We start from the raw sequence: 23,065 nt of genomic DNA, 5'->3' as shown, positions 1-23,065 counted from the left end.
GAGGAGTTGGGTTCCTGCTCGGGATATCCTGGACCCCTCGTTGATTGATGACTTCTACCGCAACCGCCAACCTCCCCATTAGGGGCGCCAGAGTGGGTACTCTCATGAACCGGGTATCCTTCTCTGTCTCTCCCCCTCCCTCGTCTGGTCATTTCCCTCTCATTCACTCATCTGCTCTCATTATCACTCACAGCTGCTTCTCATCCCCTCGGCTCTTCACTCTCCTCTCTCCACACCTGTACCTTCTCTGCTCTGATTAAACTCTCTATTTCTAGTCCTCTCTTCCCTCTGTTCTCCGCCAGATTATTATCTCATGTTTCCAAACGTACCTGAGCCTGGTCCTCTCCCCTCCTGTCTTATTGTGTCTGGTGCATGTGGAACGAATCTTCGCTAAACCTCCATTCTACCCAGCCTCCCGCTGACGTGAGTTGACTGTCGCCAGTTGCACCATCCCCTCACCTGGACCCGTCCTCTGCTCTCCCGGGAATCCCTGTCTCTGGCGGATTGACAGTCTTCCTTGGTTATTTATTATAAAGACATTTTCTGTTTGAGAAATCGCCTGACGGCAGCCTGTGTTCTATTGCCCTTGAGAACCTTCTGAGTTATTAAAGAGAAATTACCTGCCTTCGCGTTTGAGTCCTCTCTCCTTCTGCATTGTGACAGGAACATGACCAAATAAGGACAAACATGATAAGAAACAGGAGCAAAACACGACACAGACGGTCCAGAATCCTGACAACCTTATTCTTACCTTATTTTTAAGAATAACTGCTTGAGTCTTGAAACTGCTTGAGAGTTAATCATTTACAACAATTAAGCAATATCTCACTCATTGATAGCTCTGTATCAGGTCAGCAATGGTCTAGAAACTTTTTGCCACATAAGGTGAATTTACCAGTCATTAATAATTTCATGCACTGCATTCTCATGACATATTTTTTTTTCCTCATTGTATATCACCTGTATTGCACATAGGTGTCACAGCATGGAGAAAAAGGGAGGAAAAACAATTTTCTTTAGTAGATGAATTGTTTTGGTCAGACTTACTGGCATCGCTTTTATCAGTGAGAGTCTGACTCATTTTTACAGCTCAGTTTAAATATGTATTATGTTACAGTTCCTTATAACTCCCTTTTTCTTGGGTTTAGTTCTTGCCGTGTAAGAAAGTGAAAGTATTCAAGCTGTTCCAAAGCAGTATATTATGTACAAAATGAACCTTTGATTCTTGGCAACTTTTTATTCTGTTTATGATTCTGTTTATGATTCTGTCGGTGAGCTTTAATATCTAGCCTCTCTGGCCTGTTAAGATTATAAGAGTCAAAGAACAGAAAGGGGCCAAATGAACAAAAGGAAAAGTCTGATCAGAGTAAATATAAATTCACTCATGCAGTTGTTCTTATATGGTGCTTAGGAAAATATTTGCTACCTCCAGACCAAGAAAAACATGACTTACAGCATGTGACAGAATAATTAATACAGCAATTAAATTGCAAATGTTTTGTTTGAAAAACAAAAAAGTACATCAACAAATAAAATGCATTTTAGAAAAGTTAAATAAGTGGATCAAAGTTGTAGTCAGAACCAGAGTTCTGTAATCTTATCTATAAGATAATTCTCAAATTCAACATGCATCATACTGATGAGGGCAAAGGTTGTTTTTGAAATATTGAAGTATTTCCTTAACTTAGGTGAGAACATAAGGAAGAGTATGATTTCATGTTGGTTGAGCGCCTTTTAATGCAATAACACTTTTCCGATAATTCGTTAAAAAAAAAAAAAAAAAAAAAGTGAACTTTTATAGGCCCATGAAAGTCGCTGTTGGTTCTCTGACTAAAAATATTTCTGCTTTTCTGGATTATTCCCTATCCTGTCCGAGGAGTGATTTCTCTGAGGAGGTAAGAGAGACACTTCAATAATTATGTTATGAGCAGTGAATAATCAGTGTATTTACCCTTGATATGTCATATTTGAAGCTGTTTAGTACCTCCTATTCAACAAAAATATTCTCTTGGTTTTCAATGTTAGTATACATTCACAATTTGCTATGCCACCAGACTCTTCTTTCAGTCTGTAACCTTATATTTTGTGATATATATTTTGTACTTATAATTTTACAATAGGTTCTGGTGGAGAATTTTCTAAATAAGGCTCTGTCACATCCAACAATTTCAGCAAACATCCCAATATTTATGTATTTTTTTTTTTTAATACTTAACCATTAATCAAAAGTTTAAGATAACAGAAAAAAAGAAGAAGAAAAAAATAGAATTTAGATAGATTGAAACATATTTTAAACAAAGATAACTGTCAAGTTCAAGATTAAGTTTGAGTATGATCAAGTTTGCAAAACCAAACAGGACCACATGGAGATGCTGAAAGACTTGACTTAATATAGGGATCTATAGGGATCTTGAGACATGCAGACAGGATGACATGTAGGGAACGCATATATTTTTATTTCAAATGATTTTATATCATATCATGTAAATATCAGTTTATATAATTTATAATAATAATTATTATTTTGTGTGTGTGGCTCAGGGAGAGAGTCCTCTATTGGCAAGCAGCCACTGATTTTTATACAGTATATATAAACAACACAGTGATCTTGTTGTACAATTATATAGACAGTGTATGTGGCACAAGAAACTTAGCACTTTAAACTTGATTCATTTTACTTATTCTTCCCAAACCTAAAAAAAAAAAAAAAAAAAAAAAAAAAAAAAAAAAAAAAAAAAAATCTGAAAAAAGAAAGATGTTTGTCCTGTACAGTTTTAATTTAGAACAACAAATTCCTTTTTCTTGAACCACTTTTAAGAAAGTCTTAATTTTTGTCAATAATTACATTTTAAAACAGGCAATTAAGATTTAAGAAATGTTCTTGTACTATAAGATTGTTCGGGTTAGAGTTAGGGTTAAATAATTTTGTAAAATAAAATCTGATTTTTTACTGCATGTAAATATATAATGTATTCACCTGTGTTATTATCTTAACCCCAGAAACAATGGCATCATCCACTCATCACAGCGGACATAAAAGCATGGAGCAACCTCCCAGAATGATGTGAGAAACTGATGTTATATATCTTGAATCTGTGTTCACATATACAATGTGGATTCAAACTAAAGAGCTCTGCATCTGCATATCATATATGGTTATCATTAATAAGACGTTTATATTAAAAAAAGTTCAATATTGTTATAAAATCTACACGTTTCTTTTCACTGGAACTAAAATGATTGGTCTCAAAGATGAATTTATTGAACTCTACTCAACCCAAGAAGTGCACTAAGAGACTGCATCAGATCATCTGAAAATTTGAAGACGTTTTCAGACATGTTACTGAATGATCTTAAGATGCTAGAATAATGGCTGTGGTTGGAGAAGTCACCATAGTTGCAGTATTAGCTTTAGCTCCATTTACTCTCCTGCAGCTGCTGTTGCAGCACCAGGAACAGCTCTGAGCAGTGCAATTATTAGTGTAATCTTCAATGGCAAGAAAAAAAGTTGAGCAAAATTAGATAAGATAAACCACTAAACCTGAAATGAAGGAATTTCAGGATATAATCACCCCTATGTTTGACATAAAGAAAACCATAAATCAGTGTACTGAGAAAATTAGAGGAGACACCTTAACAAATTCAGTTGTTTAACTTTGTTAGTAAATTAGCACATTTCATGTAGATAGATAACACTGGTGAAGTGACTGCACAGATGTCTGGGTATGTTTACACAACAACGATTGCACTAAGAAAGTTTTTTTCTTTGAGTTTTTGAAAAGTTTAGTGAACAGATGACAACATTGTTCAACATTGTAAAGTAAAACCATGTGCCTGCGCACATACTTGTAGACTGAAAACGTAACATGCGTGATGGCACAGTTTTTACAAATTCATATTTTTGTTGTTTACGCTGTGGTGATGAAATTTTCAAAAGCTTTAAAGGGGTCATATGATGCAATTTCAAGTTTTCCTTTGTCTTTGGAGTGTTACAAGCTGTTTGTGAATAGATAAGATCCCTAAAGTTGTAAAGACTAAAGTCTCAAACCCAAAGACATTCTTTATAAAAGCTAAGACTCGTCTACGCCCTCCTTAAATGCCTCATTTAAACACGCCCCCACATGTCTACGTCACGATGTGGGAAGATTTGCATAACACCGCCCAAATGTTCACACAAAGAAAGAAGGCATAACCTTTGATTCTCGCTGTTACCGGGACGTGTCATGTCCTTCTGGTTTCTGAAATGTAAGAATTTGGGTCAATACTGCCAATTAAACAATATTTTGCTGAAAGTGTTTTTTGTTCTGGCACCTTGGCTGGTTTAGGACTGTCATGGATAAATAAAGATGACAATAAAACCGCCTGTAGGTGGCAGCAAATCCCTGTTTTAATAAATTATTTTTTGAATCATTCAAATCAAAAGATTAGCTCAAAACCCTAACAGCAATCCGGCGCAGAGAAACGAAAACTGTGACCGATAAAAATCAACATCAATCAAAAGCCATCAGAAAAACGAAAAAGAAAAAAAAAAAAAACAAACAAACAAAAAAAAAGGTGAAAAAGCCCGTGCATAACTTTCAGGCACATTCATAATCCTGTGAAACCTTTATGGCTGTTGACATTAATAGCGTGTTCAGAACAGAATCAGAACAGTCCAATGTAATACACAGATAAACAGGCAGAGATAAATGCTCAGAAATGCTAGACAGGCTAAACAAGACTTCGCGGTGAGTGAGTGTTTGTCCTCAGCTTATATAGGGCGTGCAATGAGGAACACCTGGTGGTGATTAGTCCGAGGTACGTGGCATATGGGAAATGTAGTCCATGAGGGTGCCCTCCAGTGGCCGTCGGAGAGAGCCACAGAGGCCTGGGGCGTAACAGAGACACCCCCCCCCCCACCTCGGCGTCGTGAGTCGAGAATGGCTCGCACCTGATAGGCTTTCTCGTCCTCCATGATCAGGGGAGGGGTACTCTCCTAGGCGGCCTCCTCCTGGTCCCTCTCTCCTCCAGGACCATTGGCGGGCTTGAGCAGGGAGATATGAAAGGTGGGTGAGATACGATAATTGGCAGGCAATGCTAAACGATATGAGACTGGTGTTATTTCTCTGATGATTTTGAAGGGACCCATGTACAGTAGGTGCGGAGGAAGCGGGTAAGTTCTTGGTTGAGTCGCTCTACCTGGCCGTTGGATTCGGGGTGATATCCTGAGGTAAGGCTGAGATTGATGTTGAGTTGTTGGCAGATTGTTCTCCATATCCGGGAAGTCAATTGTGGACCCCGATCCGAGACGATGTCCTCAGGAAGCCCATAGAACCTGAACACATTCTGTAGCAGGGCCTTGGCCGTCTCAAAGGCTGTAGGCAGCTTGGGGAGAGGAACGAGACGGCAAGCCTTTGAGAAGCGGTCAATAATGGTGAGTATAGTTGGGTAAATCAGTCATGAAGGCGATAGCAATGTCAGACCATGGTCATTGGGGAATGGCCAGGGGCTGGAGCAGACCGGCTGGTCGCTGATGGCAGGACTTAGTGATGTTGCACGTTACACAGCCCTGTACAAATTGTGTAATGTCGGCCTGAAGTGAGGACCACCAGAACCGATTGGCCACAAGTTCTATGGAGGCGTTGATGCCAGGATGACCCGCGCTGGGAGATTTGTGTACCCACTGCATGACTCGTGGACGCAGTTCGGCAGGGACCTAGGTACGGTTGGGTGGACACTCGGCAGGAACAGGGTCGTTTACCTAAGCTTCTGAGAGCTCAGTCATGATGTCCCATTGGATAGGTGCTAGGATAAATGTGGATGGGAGAATGGGTTCAACAGAGTTGGACTTGGGAAGGTGATCAGACTGTCGTGACAGGGCGTCTGCTTTGCCGTTCTTTGCTCCAGGTCAATAGGTGACTTTGAAATCAAATCGAGAGAAGAATAGAGACCATCTTGCCTGTCTGGATTGAGACGCTTGGCAGAACGGATGTACTCCAGGTTGCGATGGTCGGTGAGTACGAGGAATGGTAGTTTGGCACCCTCCAGCCAATGACGCCATTCCTCAAATGCCGCCTTCATGGCTAATAGCTCTCTATCTCCCACGTCATAGTTTCTCGCGAGAGAAGAAAGCACATGGAAACAGCTTAGGTGGATTACCGTGCCGTTGTGAGAGGATAGCGCCGATGCCTGTATTGGATGAGTCCACCTCCACTGTGAACTCCACCTCCGGATTGGGATGATGTAAGACGGGAGTGGTCGTGAACCGCTGTTTGAGCTGCTGGAAAGCCTGTTCGCTGGGAGGTGTCCATTTAAGATGTTGATCCTTCCCGTGCAGCAGTGTGGTGAGAGGTGTGGCTACTACACTGAATTTTCTGATGAAGCATCAATAGAAGTTTGCAAATCCTAGGAAATGCTGGAGTTCCTTGGTTGAAGATGTCTTTGGCCAATCCAATACTGCCTGTACCTTTTTCTCATCCATGGCTACTCCCTCTGCACTGATTATGTAACCCAAGAAGGAAATCCATGTTTGGTGGAACTCACACTTTTGTAACTTCGCGTAGAGCTGGTGCTGAATGAGTCTCTGAAGGACCGCTCTGACCTGCCTGACGTGGTTCTCCCAGGATTCGGAGTAGATCAGGATGTCATCAATGTAGACGATAACACAGTGGTTAAGCATATCCCGAAAGATGTCATTAATGAGGGCCTGGAACACAGAAGGACTGTTGTCAAGTCCGAACGGCATAACCCGATACTCATAGTGCCCGGATGTTGTCGAGAAGGCCGTCTTCCACTCGTCCCCTTTGTGAATGCGAATCAGGTTGTAGGCACTGCGTAGATCTAATTTAGGGAAGTATTTGGCATTGCGGAGCTGCTCCAGGGCCAAAGGAACTAGAGGCAATGGGTAGCGGAAATTTATATTGATCTCGTTGAGTGCCCGATAGTCAATGCAAGGCCGAAGACTTCCATCCTTCTTCTTGACGAAGAAAAACCCAGCTGAAGCTGTTGATTTCGATGGCACGATGAAGCCCTTGGCCAATTCCTCCTCTATATACTTCTTCATAGCCGCAGATTCGGGTTGAGAGAGGGGGAACATACTGCCCTTGGGAGGAGTAGACCCTGGGATGAGGTTGATGGCACAGTCACTGGGTCGATGAGGAGGAAGGCTTAACAGGTCACAGGGTTGGAGCTCCCCCTCCTGGGAATGAGTGGATGGTTGACGTGTGGTGATACAATGGTTTTGACAGTAGCTTGACCACTGAACGATCTCCTGAGTTGACCATGATATGCGGGGTTATGCTTTTCGAGCCAGGGTAGTCCTAGAATGACGGGGTTCTGGGGTGATTCAATGGCGAACAGTCTAATAGCCTCTGTGTGGAGTGCCCCAGTTTGCAGATGGAATGCTAGACAGGCTAAACAAGTCTTCGCGATGAGTGAGTGTTTGTCCTCAGCGTATATAGGGCGTGCAATGAGGAACACCTGGTGGTGATTAGTCCGAGGTACGGGGCATATGGGAAATGTAGTCCATGAATCTGTTAGTACTCCGGTGAGGGTGCCCTCCGGTGGCTGTCACTGAGTTTCCACGTTCCTTTACAAAAATTAGCCATGGTTTTAACACGAATAACACCAAAAATTATTGTTCTTGTAGCCTTGGTAACCGCAAATTAAGCATGGTTTTGTTACTTAAAATAATAATTTACAAAGTATTAAGATAAGATTTATGATTTTATTGTGGTTATAAAAACAGACCTAAGCCAACAACAGCCTTTAAAATGACTTAAAATGCATTAAATAAAAACAATGAGGCAATAATGAATGGTTAATAAGACATTACATATCATTACAAATGCCTGCAAATAAAGCCAAAGGCCTGGTAATTGCTGCTGCTACACTTACAGGTTGATCAAATCCTTGTTTAATAGGCTATTGACCAAACATTTAATTAAAATATCCACTTAATCTTTCATTTTTTGCCAGCTTTTTGCTATAGGTGACACTGCCTCTATAATTTCTTCAACAAAAAACATGTGGACATCACAATCCTTACAAAAATAAACAATGGTTTTATCGTAGTAAAACTGCTTAATTTTCTTTTGTATGAATTCTGAATGCTTGAGACTATAAAATCAATTAGACAACTGCATTAATAAAGTCATAGCCATAGGTAACTGTCTAGGGCTACAATTGTAATCTGTAAAAAATACAATTTATTTATTTACTTACTTTTATATTTTATTAAAGTTCTGTTTTGACCCCATACTCCTGAGAACCAGAAATAAAAAGCTTTGTAAATTAAGTATTTTTTCATGTCATCACAATGTTTAGAGCTTAAGAAAAAAAAAAAAAGTAAAATAACATTTTTGAAAAATTATATTTTATTCATATGTTATACTATGTCCTCTGTAGAGAACACCAGAACTTAGTTTTTTCTAAAAATAAAATGTCAAGAATAGACATGAAAAGGCAAAAATTATGGGAATTAAAAAAAAAAAAAAAAAATTGATACATTTTTAGGTTTCAGGATTTTTTTTTATACCAAACTTTAAGGATGGTTCTCTATGTTATAAAATATATAACAAAATTATTTGATATACCATTTTGCTTTATGCAATGTGTGTTCAAAAAGTCCATAAACTGTTTTTTCCGTTAAGCACAATGTTATACACTGTATCTAATTTGCATATTAAAGTGCTGTTGGGACAGTATGTTGAAAACAGACATGTAATAATGGGAGTAGTAATTGGCCAGATTTTCATATTAATATCTAATATTTTATAAGAATAATGCTATATATATATTTTTTTCCTATGCAATTCTTTTGTCTCCCAAAATGCATAATAAACATGCTTTCAGTCCTGGTTTCCTCTACTGTGGACATGTATGAAATCAATATCCTGTTTCATAACATGAAGTCATATTTTGATTTGAAGCCCCATAAACATTTTCCTGAGATGTTGATTTATGGCCATTTGGCCAGCAGCGGCCCTGTGTGCAATGAATATAAAAACAATAAACATGAGTATTTTTTCTTTCATTGCTTGAATTATAAGGGCATTCTAACTGCATTCTAATGGACTTCATCGTGCAGTGAATGCTTCTGGACTCTCAAGTTGTTGATGTTTTTGTTTGTTTTTTGCAAAGTCAGTGACATACTCATCAGATCTCCTATCATCTCTCAGTCCCTCACAGTCACACATCCAGCATAATAACATTATGTCAGGGGAATGTCTTTAAATTCTAATTAAGGAAGAATCATACCTTCTGTTGTCTTCTTTTAAAGAACTTCAAAAGTTGCGCTTGAACCATTTTGCATGAAAAATTACGGAAACTTGCTTCAGCTTGTGGCTGCTTGTTACAGTAACGAGTTCTGATTGGCCAATTGCCTTATTTAGTTCATGAATTATCATGAAGTAGAGAATTTTAACATTTAATTTGCACGATAAATTTTCCATAATACACAACATTATTAATCTGAAGGGGATGGTTAGGGGGCATGGTGGTTTCACGGGGGGATGCTTTTTGTAATTTTTTTCCACCGGGGGATGCCATCCCCCTGCATCCCCCCTCAATTCGAGCCCTGTATGTAAAGGATTTGCCACTGATGATTCAAACGCGAGTTTTGAGCAGTGTAGAGTAGCGGTTCTCAATTCCAGTCCTACTCTGCACATTTTGTATGTTTCTCTTATGGCTTCAGACGTTTGTTCTATTCAAACATAAGTGCCCTGCGAAGTGGACATGACAGGATATTCCGCCATGATTCCAGTTCGAAGCAAATGTACAGTAGGTGGACAACCAAAATGACTACTACCGCTGCGTGTACCGCCGCTGCAGGGCCACAGCGTTAATTGCAAGTCAGTCGCGTGTTGAAGTTGTTCACAAAACTACCGCCAGGTGCAAAGGGACAGTTTGCAAACTGACAGAAATGGATATTTTGTTTTGTAAACAGAGATCAGATAACGAAATAAAACAATACATACATACAGAATACAGAAAACAAAGCAGCGAGACTGTTCTTCAAGTTTTTTATTTTATTTTACTGTTTGCTTCACGATGAGAGGAATAAGACATAATTCACCCCAAGAAGAAGCGCTGAGGGTTACCTCAGGATTTGAGTTTTGGATTTCCTCAGAAAAAAGACTGAAGCGCTTTATCCAGAGATCCAGAGATCATAAACATGAGTAAGTCGTTTTTTATTTATATACTTGTATTAGGTTTCACATAACGTGTACACATTTTACTAGTTGGACTTTTTCCAAACTATAATTCCTGACTAAATTATGAAGTTTCATTTACATCATCTAAATGTTATACTGTACTACGAGTATCAGTGACCATCACAATAATGTTAATAATGTAGTTTATCATTTAGTTTATTTGAGAGCACATAAACAATATACACTTTGGAAATGCTAGTTATGTGATGTTCATTTATATATTTCAACATTACACAATACCAGTCAATACCAGTTTGCTAAAGCAGTAATTGATTTTTAATTTTAAGCAATAAAGTTTTTTTTAAGTATTTTTACTATTTAAAATAACTGCTTTCTAATTGAATATATTTTACAATCAAAGCTATACAATACAATGATCAAAGCTACATTTTCAGGATCATTACTCCAGTCTTACTCCAAGTGTAACAATATACACTATACCATTTAAAAGCATGGAGTCAGTATTTATTGAAATTAAAACTTTTATTTAGCACACACATGATGATAAATAAAAACTAAAATAAATGTTACAATGCTGTTCTTTCAATTTATCAAAAAAAATAAAAAAAATTAAAAAAAAAAAAAAAAAACATATATATATATATATAAATGAATAATTCACACACATGATATATAAATAAATAAATTAGGGCTGTCAAATGATTAATCACGATTAATCACATCCAAAATAAAAGTTTTGTTTACATAATATATGTGTGTATACTGTGTATATTTATTATGTATATATAAAATTCACACACATGCATGTATATATTTAAGAAGAATATGTTATGTTTATATATTAAATATATTTATATATAATATAAAATATAAAGAATATAAATATATAAATGTATATACATGTAAATATTTTCTAAATATATAATTTATGTGTGTGTATTTATATATACATAATAAATATACCCTGTACACATACATATATTATGTAAACAAAACTTTTATTTTGGATGTGATTAATCGTGATTAATCATTTGACAGCCCTAATATATATATATTCTCAGCTCTTTTCAGTATTAATAATAATAATAATTTATGTTTATTTTATTTTTTTTAGTAGAAAATCTGAATATTAGAAGGATTTCTGAAGGATTGTGTGACTGGAGTAATGATGCTAAAAATTCAGCTTTGAAAGTCAGCTTTGATTGTTCCTAATAAACTGTTTAACTGCACTCGAAAGTGAATCTCAAATTATTTTGTGGGTTAATTAAATATATTCAAAATAAACCTCAAACATAAAAATATATACATTGATTTTGTCCTCACATTCTGTCTTGTAACTCTTCCCTCTCGGTCACATACCTGACTGAAAGGCTCATTATGCAGGCCTTTGTCTTCTCAGGTGTGAATCACAATGATATTCATGATAGTTGACGCCTACTCGCATATGACTTTAACAAACAAAAAGTGTCTTAGAAAATTTAAATCAATCTATTGTTTTCTGTGAGTGAGTAAACAAGATGATTTTCACATCATTATGAAGCAAAAATTCTAGGCTACCAGCTCCAGGTTTGACAGTCTTGTGAACAAATGTTTTGTATGTGTTTTATGACCTTATTTCAGTGACTTCAAAATTGTAGTTTTTAACTAACCACGCATAAACGTTGTTTTCTTAAAAATACAACCATGTACATACATGCTATTTATATATTATTGTAGCCCAGTTTGTACTGAATACAATGTTTTCAGACTTTAGCCATGAATATATTTATAAGCAACTGAAAAAAGCACAAAAGTCAAGGCATGTCAAAATTTTTCCAGGCCCCCAAAACCCCCTAGACCTCAGAGGGTTAAGATTTATTTTTAGAAAATTAATTTCAAAACGTGATAGTCGTAGGCTGCAGCCTAAGGCATCAAAAAAATAAAATAAATAAATAAATAATAATAATAATTTACATAAAGGCTCTTAATGCATGTTATGGTTATCAAACAGTCATTATGAAAAGCATTAAAACTACACAATTTCCTTATGTTGTATTAAAGGGCTGTCATTTCAATCTAAGTTTTTGGACGAAAAATCCTGACCTTGGTCATTGGTCCTCTCTGTACAAGGCTGCACATTCATGACACTCTTGGCCGACAATTTACTCTGACTCACACCATAAAAATGTAAAATAAAAATAAGTTGTGAGAAATCAAGATTAATAGGCTAAAACTGTGACATGAAAAACACCTAGAAATCTTACAAAAAGTAGAATATTAACTTGGAATTTTTAGATTACATTTAAGGAGGTGTGCATTAGCCTATGCCATAAAAAAATAAAACTACTGAAAATGTGGCTTATTGATGAGTGTTGTAGGCTAGGCCTTGTTCTAACACATATTTTGGCACGCGCATTAATGCCACAAATTATGAAAGGCTTGAAACTTACATTTAATAATTCGCTGATGTATTTCAGCAGGACACACACAGGCCTACTTATTTGTTATCTGACCTTTTTTTTAACACATTTATTTAAGTATACAGAGCCCATGACATGCCAAAAATTATGTCCCTGAATTAAGAAATTGATCACTTTTTATCGTTCCTTTGTATTAGTTAAAACGTGTTTAAATAAAAATTAGACATGTTTTAAAATAATAATAATAATAATAATAATAATAATAATAATAATAATAATACTGATAATAATAAGGTTTAGCACACAGAGTTTGGGCGTGTTAAAATGTAAATAAATAAAAAAAAATGAATTAGACAACAAAATACAACTTAAGAATTTTCTCATTTAATTAGAAAACAAACCCTGATTCACAACATTCATTTCCAAATGCATAAATCTGATATAGACCTGCACGGGCCTTTAACCTAGGCCCTATAGGAGACCTTGGCCGACAGCTTACCAGGGGTGTATTCCAGAAAGCAGGGTTAACTTACCGTGAACTAAACCCTGAACTCTCGGTTGATTAACCCCAAACCTTGCTTACTCGAGGTATGTGGTTCCAAAAATGCGTCCGGGAGTAAGTTCATTCAACTCAGAGTATGTTCCTGGTTAAGACTCAAGACATTCTCAACAGAGCGACGAATCGACGAGTCACTATGGAAACGGACGCTAAGAAAAAGCGCGCCAAGCTGTTTCTTTCTTCTTCTTTTGTTCATTAGTTGTTTACATGCTCAGTGCATATCGCCACCTAATTGATGACCGTGATTTTTTTTTCCATGTAATCTTTAATCCTTGAGAATGTGAATTATATTTTTAGTTTTATGCTAATTATATATTAAGTCATATCAGATATGTATTTTGATTTAGAATTTAGACATTATAGAAAATCCATTTGTGAGATAATATAACATGTAATAAATAAAATAAATAAATATTTATAAGTTAAACATTACCTCGTCATAATGTTTTATAATTTATACAGATAACTCTTATACATGGCAATAAAAGAAATAATCATATTAGAATAATGTTACCTTATTTATTACTTATATTAGTGCTTCCTCATTAACATATCAAAAAAAAAAAAAAAAAATATATATATATATATATATATATATATATATATATATAAATATATAATAAGCTATATTACATATTGTAATATTATATAATGCTGTGTGCTATCTGTCACGCCCACTGAAGGCTCGCTGAAGTGAACTAACCCTGGAACATAACCTGCTCCAGAGCAGGTTAAGTTCAGAGAGTGAGTTGCTATGACTACTAACATACCCTGAAAGTTACCTCCATTTTTGGAACCGAAAGTTGAGGTTATCCACTTACTTACTCTTAAACATACCCGGGTATGTCACATAACCTGCTTTCTGGAATACCCCCCAGTATCCTTGGCTCGAGTCCGACTGGAGCCAGTGTCTTTTTTCTCTCTTTGCTTCCTAATTACACTGCTGTTGCAGCCATTAAAATGGGTCCATTTTGTTTTTAATTGCAAAGTTATATTTCTTATTGTTTCATAATTAATTAATTTAGAAACATTTTGGAACATTTTTGTTTGTTAAATTCAAGTTTTTATTGTTGTTGTTTTAAGTGACGACCAAGCGGATAACAGCAAACTGCTACGTTATCACGTTTGATCAATTTAGCATTCTCAAATCATCACAAATTGCTTAAAATAAAATCTGTATATATTAAACACTTAAATCATAGTACAATGTTACCTTAAACATTTAACTTAAAAGAGTGCTGTTAGGCATATATCTAAGCATTTGTGTGGAGAGTGGAAGCTGAAGTGCACTTAATGCATGAGGCGCCAGCGCGATCCCTTAATTTTGTTCTTCAGTGGAAACAAGTAGGCTGCGAATACATGTAAGACTGGATCCATGAAGGGCTAATAATGACAGAAAGACATTATATAAAAAGGCGTATATTATTACAGCAAAAAAAAAAAAAAATAATATATATATATATATATATATATATGTATGTATATAAAAGCCTATATAAGATCAGCATTTGAACACTATAATAACCACAAAAATTATCTGCATGGTGACACTGTGTGATATGAATGAAGAGTGCGTCTGTCTTGCGTGTGCAAACACGCAATGTTTATCAAGTTAATCCGTCCAGTGGTAGAAGCTAGTCAGTGATTTGAACTACATAGAATTAGGATTGCATTTTTTTTTTTTTAAATAATAAAATAGTATATAAAATGTTTAATACAGACGTGTGTATTCTGCAGTTTGCTAGTTTGTTACACCATTTTATTTTCCATTTCCATTCATCATTTTATAAGACCAGCAACCAGTAGTGTGAATGAATTCAGTCCAGATGGAGGGGGTGGAGGTTTGGGGGTAGTTAGCTTCATCATGGGGGGTTGACATAAAGGTGTGAATCTCTTGGGCTTTCATTGTAACAAGACGTGTCTTGAAGGAGAGGGGACAACACGGGAATCCAAAAAGAAGTTAGGTTTTAATGATAGCAACAGCGAAAAACAAACACATACTGTACATAACTTAACTTAACGTCACGATACTTTAAGGACCGACAAACTAGAACTAAACAGACCGGGTTTATAAACACAAAGGAAGTAATCAGAAGAACAGAAACAGGTGGGGAGTAATCAATTAACTAAACAAGAAAAGGAATATGACCAAATAAGGAAAACTCAAGAGAAACAGGAGAATAAAAGTCCATGACTGTGACATTACTCCCCCCTCCCAGAAGGCTCGTCCCGAGCTGTAACACCGGGGAGGGGGGGTGGGCTCCTCCAGGGCGGATCTGGAGACTCAGGCGACCATGACGGATCTGAAGACTCGGGAGGCCATGGTGGATCTGGAGACTCGGGCGGCCATGGCGGATCTGGAGACTCGGGCGGCCATGGCGGATCTGGAAAGTCGGGAGGCCCTGGCGGATCTGGAAAGTCAGGAGGTCCTGGTGGATCTGGAGACTTGGGAGGCCATGGTGGATCTGGAGATTTGGGAGGCCATGGCGGAGCTGCCTCCGAGGCCGCGGCCTCAACCCCCGCATCATCCTCTACGGCTGGATCCCTACTGCCCCCCCCCCCCCAAAAAAAAATTCTTGGGGAAACTTACTAGGCTGGACTCGGGGCCTGGAGCAAACACAGGAGCGAGCTCTGGGGCTAGAACCGACACTGGAGCGAGCTCTGGGGCTGTAGCCGACACTGGAGCGAGCTCTAGGGCTGGAGCCGACACTGGAGCTGACTGGGGTTCAGGGGCCCTCCCTGGGCTTTACGGGGGATCAGGAGCCCTCCCTGGGCTCATCGGGGAATCGGGAGCCTTCCCTAGGCTCAATGGGGAATCGGGAGCCCTCCGTGGGCTCAACGGGAGATCGGGAGCCTTCCCTGGGCTTAATGTGAGATTGGGAGCCCCTCCTGGGCATGTCGGGGGATCGGGAGTCCTCCCTGGGCTTGTCGGGGAATCAGGAGCCCTTCCTTGGGATTAACAGAAGATCGGGAGCCTCTTCAGGGCTTAATTTAGGAACAGGAGCATCTTCTGGGAATAACAGGAGATTAGGAGCCTCTTCTGGGCATAACAGGAGATCGGGAGCCCATCCTGGGCTTAATTCGGGAACAGGAGCCCGCCGTCGGCTTAACTCGGGATGCTCGGGAGACAAAAAAGTGCTGGACGGGACCAGCAGAGGTGAAGGAGATACAAGGCTGGGCAGAACCAGCGGTTCAGGGAAGTGCCCTAGTGCCCTGGGGAGAGGATGGGTGCAGAGAAACTTGGGGGTAAAGCCATGTCCAGGATACTATAGCAGGGGGCTGGCGATGGAGGGTGCTCTGGAGGAGATGGCGATTTAATATAAATATGGCTTGCCATATGACTCGCTAATGCTTGTATCTTTGGTGCGGGGTGAAAGTGGGGATCGTGGATTGTGGCATAGGTTTGTTGAACGTGGCGGCATTGACCTCGCCACAGGATGCCGCATTGACGGGCTGAGGGAGCTAGCTTACCTCGGGAGGCTACTGGGGTGGTTGGGTTTGGGCAGGCGGGAGGAGCTGTTGGTGCGTTATGCAGAGGTTCCCAGCTCGGGGTGATCGGGTGGAACACGGCTCGTTCCTGAGGGGACTGGACGAGGTAATTTTGGCTGATCATGAACTTCTTCTACTTCGAAGTCCGAATTGTTCAACCAGAGGACCAGATTAATGAGCTCGATCAAGGGGAAATCACCACCAGGAAGAGTGCAGCAGATTGTGTCCTCGTCCAGCCCCAGCAAAAAACAAGCACCCAGGAACGAGTCACCCGATTTGCGAGCTCAAGGACATCCTCTACATATCGATCCAACCTACGACCACTCTGCCTCAAACACCTCAGCTCTTCTTCAGCCTTCATTTTTCGGGTTATGTTCGGTCCTTCTGTAACAAGACATGTCTTGAAGGAGAGGGGACAACACGGGAATCCAAAAAGAAGTTAGGTTTTAATGATAGCAACAGTGAAGAACAAACACATACATAACTTTACTTAACTTAACGCCACGATACTTTAAGGACCGACAAACTAGAACTAAACAGACCGGGTTTATAAACACAAAGGAAGTAATCAGAAGAACAGAAACAGGTGGGGAGTAATCAATTAACTAAACAAGAAAAGGAATATGACCAAATAAAAAAAACTCAAAAGAAACATCAGAATAAAAGTCCATAACTGTGACGTTCATATGGAGAATTTCTGATGAGCATTTAAAACTTGCAGAGCAGGTTTAGGCAAAGTGTCTGTTTTAGGACAAATACCTCGTTTGGTTTGGCTTTTGCAATTTCTGCAACGGCATACAGAGTATGACATACAGTATAATATGGTTTTGTTTTTATCTCAGGTGAGACATAGCGCCTCTGAGAGAGAGACAAAACTAGCCAAAAGAGATGCACGTCTGCCAGATAGACAAAAACTTTTGTTCTTAATTTATATGCTGCTTTTTACTATTTTCAGTTTTGCACTGTTTTAGTTGTAATCATTCTTAGTTTCATTATTGGGCAATTCCAGCGTTAAGGACTTGCCATTCGCAGTCAAAACCTGAAATATAAATTCTCACAGAATGTATTCATTACAAATATATTGAACCACCTCCTTATGTTTTTCTAAATCCCAAAAAGAGTCCAGACATCTGGACATCACCAAGTTAATTAACTGAGTGACTAATCAATGCAACCCAAGAAACAAGAATTAGACCAATAAACAAAACAACTGACAAAACTTATTGAGGAGCGAAAATAAAGCTCTCCGAGCTGACGGGACAATGAGTTCACACAGTATATTCAAAAGATGTATTTGTAACATCAGCTCTTATTACTCACTGCAAATCATAGCTGTTTTGTGGAACTCTTCTCATGACAAACATCTGACTGATCAGACAGTTTACCTGTGATTTCAGAGTGCTTGATTTGATAGTGTCAGTACTGCACCTGATCAAGTGTGAATGATCATGGAAGGTAAAATAATGATCACAACTATTACATCCTTTTAATTGTGCATCCCAAGCCCATGCCAGTATTTTTTTTTTTTTTAAAAACAGCCCAAAGTTGCGCAATTACCATGTCCCAAATATAAAAGTCATTTCCGTCCCTAAAAAACATATTTTACAGTCACTGTTATGCACATTCATCATAAACACAGCTCAAATGCTTCCTTTTATTGTGGCCCAAAACATTTAGCCCAGTTTTATTACAAGTAGAATGCAAAATGTTTCAGTGCAAGCATTACAACCAAATGTAATTTATGCAATATTTAAACCTTTAACCCACTGGGGAAAAAAATCAACCCAATGCAACAGTTTAAAAGCAGGCAAATTTCTTGGAAAATAAAACAACAACAACAACCCTGCATCCAACATCAGCTGCAGAAGTCAGATTGACTGATCACGGGTCAAAAGTAAGGAGAGATGACTGACGAGATGTTGGAGGATTTGCTCCTCAACAGATAGCGAGCTCATTGACAAATATAGATGTGCTCCCTTTACAAAGTGCGCAGGGGCGCCCCCAAGGGGTGGCCAGGGGTGGTCACGGCCACCCCTGTATAAACTCTGGCCACCCCTGTGGCCACCCCTAGGATGATTTGCAGTGGCTACTATTAATTTAAATCTATTTTAAATCTATTAATTTTAGATCTATATAATTTATATATCATTTAATATAGTTACTATCACACGAAGAGTGACGTTTTTTCTCCAGAAGTCTGCATAATTGCAAATGTGACATTGATTTCATACAACAGTTCAATAAACAAGAAGTTAATATCAAGAGTTTTACGTTTTAGAAAACATATTCACTTTTTGCGCTCTAGTTCTAAAAACAACAATCATTCCAAACACAGCCACTGTTTTGCGTCTCTGAGCAACATGATAGTGTTTCGTTCCTGAATAAATCAACCGTTTAAATGATTCGGTTCAATCGCAATGACTCACGTATTAACAGTGACTCGCTACCACCTACTGGCTGTTTTAATTTCACATTTAAGGTACCATTTCCATTTTTTAAACAATTTCAAACATCAGTTTTCAATGTTTTATGTTTAAAATATCAAAACATTATTTATTAATTTGTAACTCCAGGTTAAAGTATTCCATGTCCCTCAGAGCTCCATTAAACAGTGTGTAAAAACATCTAAATGGCACTTCAGATGCAGTTTCTGTTTTCTCTGCATTGCAAAGATCAATTTTGTTGATACTGATTGCATTTGCTTGGTAACACCCCAAATGCAAGTGTCTGACTTAAAAGATGGTGCACACTTTTAGAAAAAAAATGGCGTAAAGGTTAAAAAAAAAAAAAAGCCTCAGCTGTCAGCACACTTAGAAATAAGATATCAGCACAATAACACACACAGCAAAATATTGTCTAATTTTCGTTATAAAATCCCAGAAATCACAGAGATATCATTTTTTTGTCAATATTGCAAACCCTTTATTTATTTATTTATTTTTTGATGTGCCACCCCAAGATTTACTGTGGCCTCATCTGGCCACCCCTATTAAAATTTTCTGGGGGCGCCACTGAAAGTGCGATCGCGAAATCGAAAGTGAACTGCCAGCGCTTATTTCTAAAGGGATTTAATTACCCCACAGACTGATAGCGGCGCCCTGATGCGCAAAAATTAAATACAATATTAGAATGTTTGCGGGAGCGGATTCAAAAATCGTGGGAGCAGATGGGAGCATGCGGTTATGGTCAGAAATTCAGCGAGAGCGGGATCAACAAGTCCCGCGCTATCACGCAGCAGCGCATTCAGTCAGTGAGCGACATAACAGACGTCGTCAAATCTTGCAGGATTCCATAAATAAACTACACAGAACCCCACTATTCGGACAAATATACATAATGAAAAGATGATACAAAATGTAATACTTTGGTAAATGGCATTTAAGACTTTTTAATACTTTTTAAAGGCCTTAATTTTCTCTAAATTGATTTATCAACTTTTAATACTTTTTAAGACCCCGCGGACACCCTGAAATGTGTAACAGGACATTTTTAACAACACTTTTTGATAATGAAAGTACAAATGTGTAACAGGGCTAACAACACGTACTGGTAAAGTGAGTGTTACAGTTTATATTAGATTTATCATGTAATTACTCCAATGTTACACATCAGAGGCCAGTAACTTAGGCTTTACATATAATTTGTGGTTGGTGTTCAGAATGTTACACTTTATATTATGTGGACAGTTCCTGAGGAGCTACCATGCAAGTACACTGGTATTACAGTGGTGCACCAACTGCAACTCGAGATCCAACTCCTCCAACTTTACATATCCCTAAACCTACCCATCTCCACCCCCTGGATCCCATTTCCACCCCAAACCTACCCATCTCCAACCTCTGGATCAAATGGTTCCAGTTACTCTTATACATATTGTTGTTACAAAATGTAGTTATATATGTCCTGTTACACATTTGTACTTACACAAACCATTCGGAGGGTTGTTACATATGTGTAGTTACAAAAAAAATTAGAGCTATAGGTACTATGTACCAATGTGTACTTACACTGTGTTTACATACTACGTAGACATGTAGTTACTTTGTATGTACACAGGTATTAAGGACACAATATAAAGTGGGACCCACCTTGCTTTTCAGACCGATGAGCTTTGTAAAAAACGGCACATTTCAGAAAGGCGGGGCTTAGAGGAGAAACAATAATGTACATTATGTGGAAAACCTTAAACCGCATATGACCCCTTTAACTTTGAAATCCATTTTCAGGCTCCCAAAACACTGCTGTCTTGTAAATGACTTTGTTTGTCTGCTTGACTAAATTAAGAAAATTATTTGACTTTTACTTGTGATCCAACTAAATTTCTGACATTTGCCTCCATCTTTATTTTACAGACAGCCAAGTCTTCCATCACACAGGCCAACTCTGATTCATGAAGGTCCTCCAAAACGATACCATCTACATACAGACAGAAAAATTCTTGATGAAAATGGAAAAGTCAGAAAATGGACTTTTGGCAAACAAGACACTAGTAAACCAAACAAAATCGCTGTGCTGGTGGGAGAGACTGGCGCTGGTAAGACGACTCTCATCAACACCATGGTCAACTACTTACTGAATGTGAAGTTTGAGGATGAAATATGGTATGAAATCACAGAAGCAGCAGCAGGAGATCAATCACAATCACAAACCTCTGAAATCACTGTGTATGAGGTCTTTCCTGTAAAGAGTTCCATGTCTCTCACGATCATTGATACTCCAGGCTACGGAGACACTAGAGGACTGGACAAAGATCTAGAAGTTGCTGAGAATTTAGCCACTCTGTTTCAGAGCAATGATGGAGTTCGTGAAGTTGATGCTGTGTGTTTTGTTGCTAAAGCGTCTAATAATCGTCTCTCAGACAGACAGCATTACATTATCAGTTCAATTCTGTCTTTGTTTGGAAAAGACATTGTGAACAACATTGTATTTTTAATCACACACTCTGATGGTCTGCCACCTAAGAACGTCATTGGTGCCATTAATAAAGCTCAAATCCCCTGCAGACGAGACAAAAATGGCCAACCTGTTTATTTCTCATTTAACAACCGGCAGGCTGAAGAACGTCATATTGAGAGACGTTACATTCGTGCTCAAAGAGATGCCTGGGAAGACAGTGTGGAGGAGGTGAAGCAATTCCTTAAGTCTCTGGATGAAAAGAACAGAAGAAGTTTAGAGCTGACTTCAAATGTCCTGATACAGCGCATTCGATTAGAAGCAACCATCTGCAACTTACAGCTGCGAGTTCAAGAGAAAGAGCTGAAAATAGCTGAAAAACATCAGATTCAGAAAACAATAAGACAAAACAAGGAAAAGATTGACAGGCATACAGACTTTAGCATTCCTTTTAAAAAGCCTGTCAAAATGAAGGTTCCCATTGAGAGCAAGTCATGGAAGCACAGGAAGGCGACAACCTGCACCGTCTGTGAGGAAAACTGCCATGAGTTTGACTGCTGGTGGGGTTCTAATCCCAGCAAATGTGAAGTTATGAAAGACGGCTACTGCACCGTGTGCACAGAGAAGTGTCATCATAGCAAACACGTCAAAGAAAACAAGAAATACGTCATCAGCACCTTGAATGAAACAAAGCGGTTTTCAGTTATAAATAATCTCGACAGAGAACTGCGGGAGATTGAGGATCAAAAGTCGGTTCTTCTGTTCAATGCTTACAGGACCATCAAGCATCTGTCTCAGATCGCATTAAAACCAGACTCTGCCTTCACTCTTCAGCATCTGGACTTCTTCATCCCCAGAGTGAGGGAGGCTGGGAAAGAAAACTGGGCCCGAGAGCTGGAGGAAATGAGGGGAAACGCTGAAGCTGAAGAAGCAAATAAAGATGCTTTGAGTTACTTCAAAGCAGGAATAGCAAAAGTGAATCGTTTCTTTAGTGGACAATAAACAAATGCTTGTGATAAAACAATGAAATAAATTAAGAAGACTGCTTACAATGAGAAATCATTGCTGATGATCCGAAGATATAATTGTACCAAGTTAATTTTAATCCATGGTTTAATTCATGTTTGTTTAAAACAACACAAGTTTGGTAACATTTTATTTTCAATATTTTCCTTTCTTTATTTCTTTCTTTTTTTTTTTATTATTAAATCTTCAGCATCTCAACATTTTTCCTCCCCAGAGTGAGGGAGGCTGGGTGTATGATTCTAGAACATCCTGTGCTTTCTTTGTACCTCCTAAAGGATGTAACCATTACATCATGGTCATAAGACATGTTGTTCTGCTTAGCTAGCAGTCTATATTCTTTTTTCCTCTATTAATACTGAACTGACCATTCTCACTTCCCATATATATATATATATATATATATATATATATATATATATATATATATATATATATATATATATATATGTTTTAAACCCCTTTTTCAACTGTGTATTTATAAAATGTACCCCTAGACAATAAAGCTTTGTACCATGATTGAACTGCACTCTTTGTGTCTGTGTCAA

General features: G+C 38.2%; 1 protein-coding gene across 1 annotated transcript; it reads left to right on the top strand.

Annotated features, from left to right (window-relative positions):
• The first annotated feature begins 1,717 nt into the window (after positions 1–1,717).
• Positions 1,718–22,893, top strand: LOC109056337. Its single transcript, XM_042726968.1, has 3 exons — positions 1,718–1,895; positions 3,001–3,064; positions 20,954–22,893. Exons 2-3 carry the CDS (start codon positions 3,006–3,008, stop codon positions 22,494–22,496), a joined length of 1,602 nt encoding a protein of 533 aa, XP_042582902.1. The 5' UTR covers positions 1,718–1,895; positions 3,001–3,005; the 3' UTR covers positions 22,497–22,893.
• The last annotated feature ends 172 nt before the right edge of the window (positions 22,894–23,065 follow it).

This window comes from Cyprinus carpio, chromosome B7 (genome assembly GCF_018340385.1).
Source record: "Cyprinus carpio isolate SPL01 chromosome B7, ASM1834038v1, whole genome shotgun sequence".
NCBI lineage: Eukaryota > Metazoa > Chordata > Actinopteri > Cypriniformes > Cyprinidae > Cyprinus > Cyprinus carpio.
This window is presented reverse-complemented; position numbering and strand designations above follow the sequence as displayed.